The sequence below is a fragment of the Hesperophylax consimilis genome, chromosome 18 (assembly GCF_061612785.1).
Source record: "Hesperophylax consimilis isolate HC1 chromosome 18, BYU_Hcon_1.0, whole genome shotgun sequence".
In the NCBI taxonomy this organism is placed as follows: domain Eukaryota; kingdom Metazoa; phylum Arthropoda; class Insecta; order Trichoptera; family Limnephilidae; genus Hesperophylax; species Hesperophylax consimilis.
The window spans coordinates 1522764-1535726 of record NC_142853.1 but is presented as its reverse complement, the minus strand read 5'-3'; the positions used below and the strand labels follow the sequence as shown (position 1 = coordinate 1535726).

The window sequence follows — 12963 nt, the reverse complement described above, 5'->3', positions numbered from 1 at the left end:
CTTATTACAAACTAGCTGATGTTTACCCGGCATTGCTGGGGGTTATCCTTAGGAGATAGACATATATCATTGAGGATTTTTCTGAAGGCCTGTTTAAGATACACAATTTCGTAGTACATTATTTTGATATATCTCATGAGGTTTAGCCAGCGTTAGCAATGTAGTGCCCGAAAATATATTTTTACGTCTTGATTATAAAACATCGACTTTTCTCTACTTTATATAAATATAATATGCATGTATCATATATGTTAACCTTCCGGAAGAAATTCTCTAAACGATACGGAAAACCCTATCAAAATCCATTGCGTAGTTTAGAAGAACCAAGCGCACAAACGGACAGAAGCGGATAACGACTTTATTTTATACTATTTAGAGATTGATAGAAAGATGAAATGCACTTAAAATCGGCGTTTGACGGAGACCTTTCAAATGTGAAAAAAAAAACAAAATAAGGCTGATGACAATGTTACATTTGAATTTCCGCAAAACAAGAGGGCCTCAGTGTATTTTTAAAGTATAAAAACTGGTATTGGATACTAGACATATAAAAAAGTGCATAATTATGCATCTCACTGTGTATTTAACAACAGAGTAAAAAAAGGAAGGTGTAAAAAATGTATAAATTGAAAATAGGAATCAATCATTAGATTGATTATTGATATTCTTCTGCATTGCAATACAAATATAATTTTTGCCATAAGTATATATATATGATAATTAATTTATTAGATCTTAAGTTCGATCACATCATTGTGTGTTCTAATAAGTTTAGGTATAAATTACCATATTAAAATACTTGAACTCCCGCAGCGAGAATGCAATAATTTGCACTCTTAGCAATTTTGGCCTAGTGCCACTAGCAGTGCGATCGTCACTCCTTGTCGCTTTAATGGTTAACAGGATCTTGGTAAAAGAATATTGTTGAAATAAAATAATATTATAATTCTGGCTGCCAAGTTTTTGAAATTCAACAACATTCCAGGATGGTTGCAAACGGAAAAAAACAATAGCCAATAACATTTTGTCAACATGTGGGGGCAGACAAGAAATATCAATAAATAAAGAGATATTTTTGTTAACCCATCCTATCCGAAGTTATTTTGTCTGAAACTGACCACAGCAACTGAATTAATTGTTGTGCGAACTTGTCTTGAATTTATTGATGCAGTAAAAATGACCTAACTTTTTGTTAAATACAAATTTATTTTTTAATATAAAACACATTAAATTATATATTTTTTAAATTCCATAAGATTGCATACTACTATTTTCGTAAGAATAAATTTTTTGTCGAGAGGCATCATGGCAGCCCGGAGGGGAAGGCCTTCTAAAGCAGGGTACTCACCTAGAGTGTAGCATGTAATGTATCTGATACTGTATCAATCTGCAAGTGGGTACGGCTCGTCCACGGTAACCGCGTATCCAGCTACGACCTCCCGGATCCGCCTTTAGTGCTCGCTATGGTGCTCGCAGTGAAACAGGGTCACTGCGAGCACACTGCGCTCCACCCGCGAGCGGCTCGCAGTAGACTCGTGCCTACGTACTCACTTGATACAGTATCAGATACGTTACAGGTTACACGGTTAGGTGAGTACCCTGCTTAAGATAGCCACCCTAAATTTTGGTGGCTCAGATAGAATGGGTTCGACCCTTAGGGGTTAAAAACTCTACCAATTAAATACGGTGTTCCCCAGGGAAACGTATTAGAGCCTAACTATTTCTAATTTATATAAATGACCTTATGAATGTTCCCCCTTACATTAAATGTTAATAAAACCAAATATCTAACTTTCTCCAAAAACAAAAGAGGACAACTAATGAATGAGCATACACTAAAATTACATGAATGTCAAAACAATTTTCCTCAATGTTCCTGCCCGCATATAACACAAACCAAAAGCATTAAATATCTTGGGATCGAAATTGACGAAAAACTAGACTGGGATTCACACATTGATCGAACCTCAAAAAAGCTAACAAAACGCATCTACCTCAGAAAATTACGAAACATTTTGTTAACTAGAGATTTAAAAAGAGTATACTATGCTTTATGCCACTCTAAATTGGAATATGTAATAATAGGATGGGGATCAGCAGCATCAAAACATGTTAAACAACTGAAGGTAACTCAGAATTGAATCATAAAGACCATACTAAAAGTGCCTTTAGGGACGTCAACAACAGAATTTTTTAAACAGTTTGACGTTCCAAGTATACAGAAAATCTATGCCAACAACATTCTGGTACATCAGCCCAAAAATGATTTTCAAGCAAACACCTTACATACTCTACCTTTGGACAAAGAAGCTCTGAATTTTTAGCAGTAAAGGTATATAACAAAACTCCCACTTAGTATCAAACAATTCAAAACAAAAAATAACTACATTAAGGACATTAAATCTTGGCTTAAGGAACTACCGGATAAAGAACTTACTAGCATATTTAAAACATCGTCGTAGAAGTTTCTGGAAAACCTTACCCAAAATATGAAGTCGAACCATAGAAGTCACTGAAAACTTCCAAAACCTAGTCCCCCTCAACACAGGATCTCCTAGTGAGGAGGACTATGAATACAATCAATATCTATTATACATATATATAAATATAATCTATCCAGTACACCCTCTAAATTTAACGATTCAACCCACCTTTATTTTGCATCTTAAAAATTAGCAATAGCAATAGTTTTACAAAATATTTCACATTACAACAGAATTTTAATTAATTTAAAGTGAAAAATTCACCTTTCAGAGAGGAATCCATAGCCAGGATGAACAGCATCCACATCATTCTCCTTAGCCACTCTAATGATCTCGGGGATGCTGAGGTATGCCTCCACTGGGGGGAGGCCTTTGCCTACCAGATATGATTCATCTGCCTTTTGCCTGTTGAACATATTACAAAAATAAATCAATAAAACAAATTGTACTTCCGAATAAAATACTAGCGGCAATTTCAGAGGGAACAAATCTGGTTGAACGTTCCAGATAAAGTTAAGGAATGCAACTACAGAAGCGGGGCGAGGAGAGGCTAGAGCAATGGAGGACGGTATAAGGACGTCTGGGGCCCTAGCACAGTCCAATGATACATCCCATTATCTATATATTGACTAAATCCGTCATCTTTGGTTATTAAGCGGTATGTGCGAACATGGCCAACAACAAATATAAAATATTCCGACAGCCTGTAGACAAAAGCTGCTTAATTAAGTGCGGCATCTTCGGTTAACTGTCATATACACACAACTTTTTAACAATGCAGACTAATGAAGCTCGTAGAACTGAAAGACATGGTATACCCGATTAATTCAATCCGTACGAGTTTCGAGAAAAAAAAAAAAAAAAAATTGTTTAGAATATCACGAGTTATGGCTAAAGACCTCATTGACCAAATAACTCTCTTTTTAGAATCAAAAAGTACATGCAGACTGTCATTGTATATTAAAGTAAGTATCTATTTCAACTCGACATAGTCAATTTACTTGTATTATGTACCATTTTGTGTTTAGGAATGTAGATCCATAGACAATGCCCGTCAGTGTTGGCATTGCAGAGCTATTTCTTATTTATTTCATTGTCAATATCGGCTTGGCTATTGACAGGTCTAACTAGCGCTAGTGCTCAGAAAATAGATATAAAATTGTTGTCAGTTAAGTTATTGATTTGACCGTGCTAGACCCTCTAGAAGCGCCTTGTGGAAGTAATGAGTTCCAGACCCGAGGGGAATAAGATGCTGATGTTTTTCTCACGACTTTCTATTGTGATAAGTTTGGTTTGGAATGATATGTTGGGTTGGTTATGATTGCTGGTTGATAGAGGCATAAAAGAGATTCGAGACACAGCCAATTATTTTCCATTCGAAGAATCTGGTGACGCGTCTTATAACTTTGGAGGGGCTACCTAGATGGCAGTATAAGTAACAAATATTAATAATATTGTGTAAGGAAAATAATTTCTCTCAGGGCCCACGACTCTTCGGGGAACTGTGTGGAAGGTATTTTTGAGGAGAGGAAAGTGGAACGTGGGTCTTGAAGTAATCCATATTGTAAGAGGGAGGAAACATAGAGGCCGCAAACAATTCCATGGCCGAGTTTTGAACTCGTGAATGAGTCGTAGAAACATCCCTTTCTCATGTGACAATGTCAACCATGTAAAAATGTTGGGCACGCGTTTTCACGTGTTTCTCGACTATGCACTGTTCCCGAACGCATCAATGACACTAGTTCCTTGGAGCATCTTCTATTGTAGTAGTTCAACAGTACTTCCAGCTACCCGGAACCAGTGGAACCATTGTATCCTCAATTTGGGGTAATGTTAACGATGCCGTTACCTGTGCATGTGCATCTTGTCCTGCTCGCTGTAGATAGCCACGGAGCGGATGCCCAGCTCTGTGCAGGCGCGGAACACGCGGATGGCGATCTCCCCGCGGTTGGCCACCAGCACGCTGCGAATGGGGCGGTACTCCACTCCCGAACCTGCTGCCTGCAAATATTGAGTTATTGGTAGTCACCGGATTATAAAACAATGCACTTAAAAAGACCAAATTATTCAATCTGTGCAAATTTTTGGTGTTGCTAATACATGCAATAAAAACAAAAAGTTCAAATAATAAAATATTATGAAAAACTTTAAATTTAAGTACCCACTTACTAAAAAAAAAAATACAATGCATTTAAAAAAAAAGTAAAGGTCAAATAATTTTTTTTCTTACTATGTAATACATTGTCTGATGTTCAAAATTATTTGGAAAAAGCGCGATTGAAACTGAATATTTTTAACACTAATGAAAAATAGATTTTTTTTATAAATAATGTTGAAAACAGGGTCGTTTGGTGGTTCTTTTACAATTTATGCTATTGGCAAATTTTTGGTGTATATTTTTTTGCCGCAAATTTAGGCGGCCAATTTCAATGTATAATAACCGAAAAAATCCTCCGGATGTTTGGTATACCGCCAACTCTCTATCCGAGTCTTAGATTGTCCAGCGAATTTATTGTAAAAAATTTATTTTGAAATAATTGTTTCACCATATCGGTAATAAATTAAACTAGCAGATTAAACCCGATGCCGCGGTTCCAACGGTTGTTTTAAAAAATAACAGAGGGCGCCACTTCCGTTTACGACAATTCTAAACTGAACAAGACATTAGCATTAAGATAATAATAATATCAGATAGTTCCTTTACCTTTGTTGAAGAATACCTCCATCGTGTGGAAGATGTGCAACACAACACTTTAGGCATCATGGTCCGGTGGACCATCTTCGCGCACAGCATCTTCATGATTAACTTTTCTTATATTACAAATTTACAAAAATATATTTTCACTTCACTCTCCTAAACTCGTGAGAATACGCGTGTAAAATCACTTATAATTAATTCGTCTTCGTTACTAAGTTATAAAAAAATAATTAACAGTATTAAAACTACTTGAGTAATAAAAAATATATTCCGGATTTATCCGAAATTGTGATGTTTGTTTGAAGAGTCGGCACAAATATCTGAAACAAAAAGAATTAAAATTATTAAAAGTGTCAATTTTTATAAAATTCAAGAAAACGTAGTTCTAAATAATAGACGTACACCTCGGAGCGACGGTATCACGCGCCGCTCCAGGCCGCCGCGCAGAAAAGTAAAGCAATGGACTGCGCTGTAAACCGTTAACTTACTTTCAGACTTTACTTTTCTGCGCGGCGCGGCGGCCTGAAGTGACGCGGGGTACCTCACAATAGATTAACAGGCCTTATTAATAAAACATCATATTAATAATGTTTTGTCGATTTGCTTTGATAATATATCCCGACGATACATTTTCGTTGTAATGCAAAAATGTTTGGATTTTCACGAACGTGTTCGGACATCATGATAATAATATATTCGGACATCATGATAATAATATATTCGTTCATCAGGAAATCTTTTAATTCATTCAGAAGGCCCGCAATAATTTAGATTCTCAATAAATTAGCAAAAGTCATTTTCTCTATGTAGGTGTTTTGCGGTATTAAGTTTTGTGATTTGAGCTTTCGTTTTCAAGTAAATCGAATCCAAAGTTGGATTCATACAGGAAAATTTGAAAAAAATGGGTGGAAACTGTTTTGGAAAAAAAAAAACAAAAACAAAATAAAAATCGTAACGTTCATGTTCCTATCATTATATGAAGGTTCCCTAATATGTATTATTTTGGCAATTATACTGCGGTTTCAGGATACAATTCTGTTATAAATAGATTACACATTATTGGTAACTCTTATGCAAATTTAGCTGATGTTTTTAATATACCTCTTTTGAAGTAAAAAGCTGTACTAATTAAACATTTTAGCAGTGCATGTTTCAACGAGGTCACTTACATAACAGGTTTTTTGTTTTGTTTCTTCTTCATTTCTTTCACTAACTTTGTACTAATGTATATTCTCTTCTCTTTTGTCTTGTTTACTTATATAACAATCATAATTTTTATTTTATTTCTTCTAAACTATCATGTATGCAAATGGCAATTGAGCCGTTAATTCTAAATAAATAAATAAAAATAAATTCAGATCGAAAAAAACACGTATTTGTAGATTCACTAGTTTCCCGCTTGTACTATGAGTTACCGGACACCGTGTATAAATGATCTAATAACAATTAATAATCCTGTCTAGAATTTCAAAGGGCATAACCTCAGTTGTACCGAAGTTGTATAAGACAATTTTATTTCCGTCCAAAAAGCCAAAAAAGTGCGATGGCAAACAAAAAGAGAAGCCTTGTGATTGTTCTTGTTAGTTTGACAATCAGCGATACAAGGCCGTTTGTGCGGAAAATATCAGAGAGATGCGAGTCGATATTTTTTATATTGAAAAGGTTAAAGACAGCCGACATTGTATCTATACTCAGGGCCGGTTTTAGTACTATCAGCGCCCTGGGCGAGATTTTTACGGCGCCCCCTAACTGCAATTCAATTGCATACGAAAAAAGGCAATGGGTATAATGGAATAACCGTTTATTAAAAAAAAACTATTTATTTAAAAAAACTTCACTTTTCTAGCCTTTCTATCGGCGAACTCTTTTATAAGGTTATCAAAATCGATATTTTCAGCAATTTCATTTTCGATTGACAAAGTTGCCAAGTTTGTCAATCTAGATTGTGATATTGTCGATCGCAGATAGGTTTTAATCAGCTTAAGCTTAGAAAAACTCCTCTCCCCACTAGCAACCGTTACAGGTATAATCAATAATATACGCAATACTATCCACACATTTGGATACAGTTCTTGTAGGTTGCGATCTTTGATAAAATTTAAAACATAAGCAGGGGTAACCACATTCTGATTAGGCAAAAAAGATTTCAGGCTTACGAGTTCATCACACAACATACAACCATCTATATCAGATTTAGAGTCTACAGTTAATTTCAATTGGAGATTACCACAGAGTTTGACAAGGTCGGGTTTTTCCGGAATCTGTTTTATATTGTACAAAAAGACCAAGATTCCGAGTACTCATTTAACTGTTCAAATCTTTCATTAACTGAAATTAATGTAGTGTCCAAGAGAGAGTTGAAAAATTCAACCTCAAATTTTTTTTCTGGAGAAGTTATAGGCTCGTCGTGGGCAGTTTCACCAGCTTGACGCTTAACAAATCGAATTCTTGTTGTGGCTCTAAACACAGGTTCAATTTCTAGTTCTTCAGCCAATCCCTTCGCAGTTAAAATGGCGCTTTTAAAGCCAGTATTTCTATATTCTTCCAAGAAAGTGCAGCATTTTTTCAACATTTCTCTACATTTACTGATATCCATATCTGTTGATTGTAGAGATTTACTAACGACATTAATTTGAAAAAGTATGTCATACCAAACAACCAACGAAACTATGAAGCTGAAATCTTTTAACTGTTCGGCTAGAGTAGTAGCCTCATGAGAGACTTGAACATCAGTTTTCTGAGTTTCAATAGCCAAAGTAATTAAAGCGTCATGGATGGCACTAATTTGATAACGGACTGCTTTAACACTGTTTATTTTATTGTTTTTCTCTATGGTTGCCAATTGGTTGGGGATTCCCGGTAAAATGAACTGCATGCGGTGCAATCGAAGGTTCCATTCTAGATTCTAGCGTTGCAACCATAACAATTTTTTCCTTATATTTAGGGAATTTACGAGTAAGTAGTTAAGTAGGCCTCGTTCAAAGAACGAGGGATATAAAGGGGCGCGCCGGGCGCCTGTGGCGCCCCTTTAAATCCGGCGCCCTGGGCGGTCGCCCAACCGCGCCCTACCCTAACGCCGCTACTGTCTATACTAAATACAGAGGAAACTAGAATGTAATCTATAAAGAAACAAAACATTGTACCGTATGTGTTATCTGATTATTTTAGCGGAAACATCTGATATAGATAACAAAACGTGCGCGTCAAAATGAAAGGCAATTATTACATGTATTTATTTATCTAATACGAGAAAGATATATGACCTACATCAAAGAAAAAATTCAAATGATAATACAGGAACTCAGAATACTCTAAATAAGTTGAAATAAAATATTCTCTTTCCGAAAAGGAGAATATCGTTACAGCATTAAAAATGAATGAATAAGTTTTATATGGTTTCAACTAACTAACTAACCATCACGCCGTTTCCCCGCAGGGGTAGGCAGAGAGGACGGACCGCCAAACAACTCGGTCTTGGCACACACTCCTTGCCTCATTCACATTCATACATCGTCTCATACATACTCTTCTATTGTTCTGACTCTTGACATGGCCCGACTCAAGTATCTGATTCCCTTGGTCGTGCCATGTCTTCCTCGGGCGTCCCCGACTTCTGCTATATGGTTTCATACAGCAAAAAATCAATTTATAAATAGTTTCATACAAGAAAAAATCAATTTATAAGTTTTATATGGTTTCCTGCCACAAAAAAAGCAATTTATAAGGTTTCATGCAACAAAAAATCAATTTATAAGTTTTACATGGTTTCGTACAGCAAAATATCAATTTATAAGTTTTACATGGTTACATGCAACAACAAATCAATTCATAAGATGTATATGGTTTCATGCAACAAAAAATCAACTCGTAAAAACAAGGTGTTTTACTCATAATATTTCAAAATGGCTATTAATTTTTTTTTAAATTAAAAAAAATGGGTTGAGGATTGAACCTTCCTACCCAGGAATCGGAGTCGACAACTCTACCAACCAAGCCAAACCCCATCGGATAAAACCGACATTTATTGCGTATATTAACTGCTGTAATGCCATCGAATTTCAGAGAAACGCATAAATGTCCGCATGGGTGAACGTGATTGGCATCAATTTCATTGACAGAATGCATTGACATCGACAACGAGTCTATCTGTCGAGTTTCAGCTCGATCGGATGTCGGGAAGTGGGTTAATCCGCTTCCACAATTTACATTATTTCATTACCGAAAACAAAAGTGAAATTCAAATAGATGTATTTAAAAATAGAAGCAGCACGTATTTTATGATCTATACAGGGTATCCGGAAACTCGCAGTACAAGCGGGAAACTGGTGAATCCACATCATAGAGAACCCAAAAAAAAAAAAAAACGATCTGACCATTAAAAATATTTTAAAAAGTTTTGGAGCAGGGTCTACGCTTCGACGCATTTTAAAATACATTAAACAGCTGATATTAACCTCATAGCGACCGATTTAAAAAACGAAAATACCTTAAAAACTTCAAACTCGATTTACTAAAAAACGAAAGTTAAAACCAAAAAAAGTTACACCACAAAATCAACTCCAAATTTGATGTAGATTCACCAATTTCCCGCTTGTGCTACGAGTTTCGGGACACCGTGTATATGTATACAAAAGAAAAAGTAATCACATTTGTATAGAATTGTTCAGAATTCAGATACCCGTAGGTAGCATAATCAATATAATAAAATGATATTCTCAAAAGAATGAAGCGCTCTAAACATACAAATTAAACATTAACAAAGAGGCACGCCGAATCCGGTTTTGTTTTTGCATAACTTGATTTGTAAGGTGATGGTGATGATATAGAGTACAAACTCATACAAAACCTGCACTCTCCTGTGTATGTTTGTCAATGCATACAAAATCACGAGGTCTTTTTAAGATGTTAAAAAGATCCTCAAATACGACCACGAGAGAAGCGTGACTGTACCAAATATGTACCGACAACAATTTACAAAAAAATTATGGATAATAATTACGAGTATTTGCTAATTTTTATAGCACCTTATTGTGAAAAACCACATTAACCACACACAAAAAAATTATGGATAGTAATTACGAGTATTTGCTAATTTTTATAGCGCCTTATTGTGAAAAACCACATCAAAGGGGCTACCCAAAGCTAGGCAAAATCTAACTAAGTAAATATCACGCTGTTTTCCGCAGGGGTAGGCAGAGAGGACGGACCGCCTAACAACTCGGTCTTGGCACACACTCCTTGCCTCATTCGCAATCATACGTCTTATGCATTCTATTCTGTTTTTCAAACTCTTGACATGGTCCGACTCAAGTATCTGGTTTACTTGATCTTGTCATGTCTTCCTCAGGCGTCCCTGACTTCTTCCACCATTCATATTTCCTTTATTAATCTTACTCATTACACTTACATCAACCTTGCACTTTTTGCGAATCTCTACATTTCTCACACGAGCATACGTGGTTTTACCACACATACGCCTAAGGGATCTCATTTCTAGCATTTAGTCTACTTTCGTCCTTCCTCTGCCAGTTCCAGAGTAGGTACCAGCATTCAATTGTGGACTACTTCGCTTCTTTTGATAATTTGTTGTTAGCGCCAACCGCGTTCAGTCCTCCATTAATGCAGTTACCTGCATTTACCTTCTTCAATATCTCTATCAGCCTTCCTCGTAATTCTAAATTTCCATCTATTTACATAAATAAGATCGATTTTTATACAAATCTACAATTTTATTCAGAGTGACGAAATTTTGAACACTTGACCTTGACCTTCAAAACAAGAGTAAAATCACTGACTAAATCAAAATTTTAAAAACGCTGTGTAAATCCCGGACAATGCCGGGACTTCAGTAGGGTACATTCGCAAAGAAAACTTAATTTACAGATGTCGTGAAATATTTTTTTGAAATTGAAAGGTTAAGTAAGTCGAAATTTATATAATATCACTAAACAGAAATATTATCAAAATAGAAGGTAAAAAAAAGAAGATTTTTGGAATAAAAATGTTCATTTTAAAATCAATATGTTGTAAATTACTGAGTACTTCGGTGCATGCTGAATACTGCATTATATTCAAGTAGCTGCACTGCATGCATGTTAATAATGACTGCATGCAATTATAGTAAGCATATTCGAACTAGAATCGAACTAGACCACGTAAACCGGTCAGTGGCTGAATTGGTATCGCGTCTGGTTCCCAACCAGGCGTCGTGTATTCAATACCTCGGCCGGCTAATTCCTACATCACGACAAAAGCAACATTTTTCGCTTAATGTGGTGGTAGTAGGACAATTTAAAATATTGTTAAGTAATTCGTAACCCGGGAATGTTTGCTATTTTTAAAAAAATTACCTATCCTTAAAATGATATATTTGTAAAACAACCTGTCTCCCTAGTGTGACAGGCACAATAAAAAATATATGTTTAGGTACACCTTAATTATTTAGAAGTACCTAATAATAGTAATTATTAGTATTATCTGCACGCGAATTTGCAATTATTTATTTACAGATGCTACAACAGTTATTGGCAACTCGTGGTCCTCGGGCTATTTTATTTTATTATAGCAATTAGCAAGTTTGCAACAATTTAGTTGATTCCGGACCCTATTCAGTTATTGACAACCTGTGGTTCTCGGACTATTTTATTATATTAATTTTCAAATTGTGTAAAAATTGAGCTGATCTTATTTCAGGACACTATTTCAGTAATTGGTAACCCATGATCCTCGGACTACTTTATTATATTAATTAGCAAGTTTGCAACAATCTAATTGATCTCTGCAACCTTATTAGACCTATGTAAGATAATATATTACAAGTGCAAGATAATATAAGTGCAATTACAATTGCATTGCAATTACATTGTGGCTTGCTATAACTGGATTAAGATTAAACAAATTCTTAAACGAAATTTACCCTTTCGAATGAGCACCTTTGAAAAACTACGTGTTTAATTTTGAAAAAGATATACACATTTCAAACATAGAATTATTATTAAATAATTTTGGTACCTACTTTATCGCTTGTCTGATATAATTTATATACTATCACTAGCTGTACCTCGCCACGTGTTGTTGTGGATCAGTCTGTCTGTGCAGATAGAGAAACAATTCAACAGATGGAGTTGTTTAAAAAAACAACTTTTTCCAACAGACTGCACTGTTTTTCAAAAAAGCAATACGTGAAGAACTTTTGGAAATTTAAGATTTTGAACAAACGAACATTTACATTTTTATTTATATAAAATATAGATTTTCAATTTTGCGAATTAAAATTAAATTGATGAGAATAATTTTACACAGAAAACGCAGGAATATTTCACATGACAAACAACCGAAATTAGTTTTTTTTTTTTTTAAATATTTATTCACAAAAAACAATATTACATCATTTACAGAAAATATAGAATTTGTTTCACTTTTTTTTGAAATTTATGTTTCAATTTTTATACATAAAATGTACCACCATAATAAAGCTAGGCTTGTGTGTATGGGGGTGTGACATTTTGTTCGTTATTTTTTTATGTAATATACCAACATATTCAGTTTATATTTGCAGTGTGTTTTTTAACGAGAAGTTTAAAATCTTTGTTGTTATATATATCCCGGGTACTTTCTGGTAATAGTGTTTGTTATGTTTGATTATATTGTAATACTATCCCCTTACTTATAATAGGGTTTAATTTTACACAGCGCGTAAGGCCGGAATAATGAAAAACAAATACGGTAGGTACCTACCTATAGTCTAAACGGCCTATACCAACGCTAAACTGGCACGAAAGA

General features: G+C 34.9%; 1 protein-coding gene across 3 annotated transcripts in view; it reads right to left on the bottom strand.

Moving 5' to 3' along the window:
- PCB (Pyruvate carboxylase) overlaps window positions 1-12963 on the bottom strand; it is a 74558-nt gene that overhangs the window by 23243 nt on the left and 38352 nt on the right. For all 3 annotated transcript variants that reach the window (XM_089642378.1, XM_089642381.1, XM_089642379.1), the window contains exons 2-4: window positions 5188-5501; window positions 4333-4484; window positions 2748-2888 (exon numbers count right to left, since the gene is read on the bottom strand). In XM_089642378.1, coding sequence (XP_089498504.1) covers window positions 2748-2888; window positions 4333-4484; window positions 5188-5283 — 389 coding nt within the window. In that variant the 5' untranslated portion in view covers window positions 5284-5501. The remainder of the gene's footprint in view (window positions 1-2747; window positions 2889-4332; window positions 4485-5187; window positions 5502-12963) is intronic.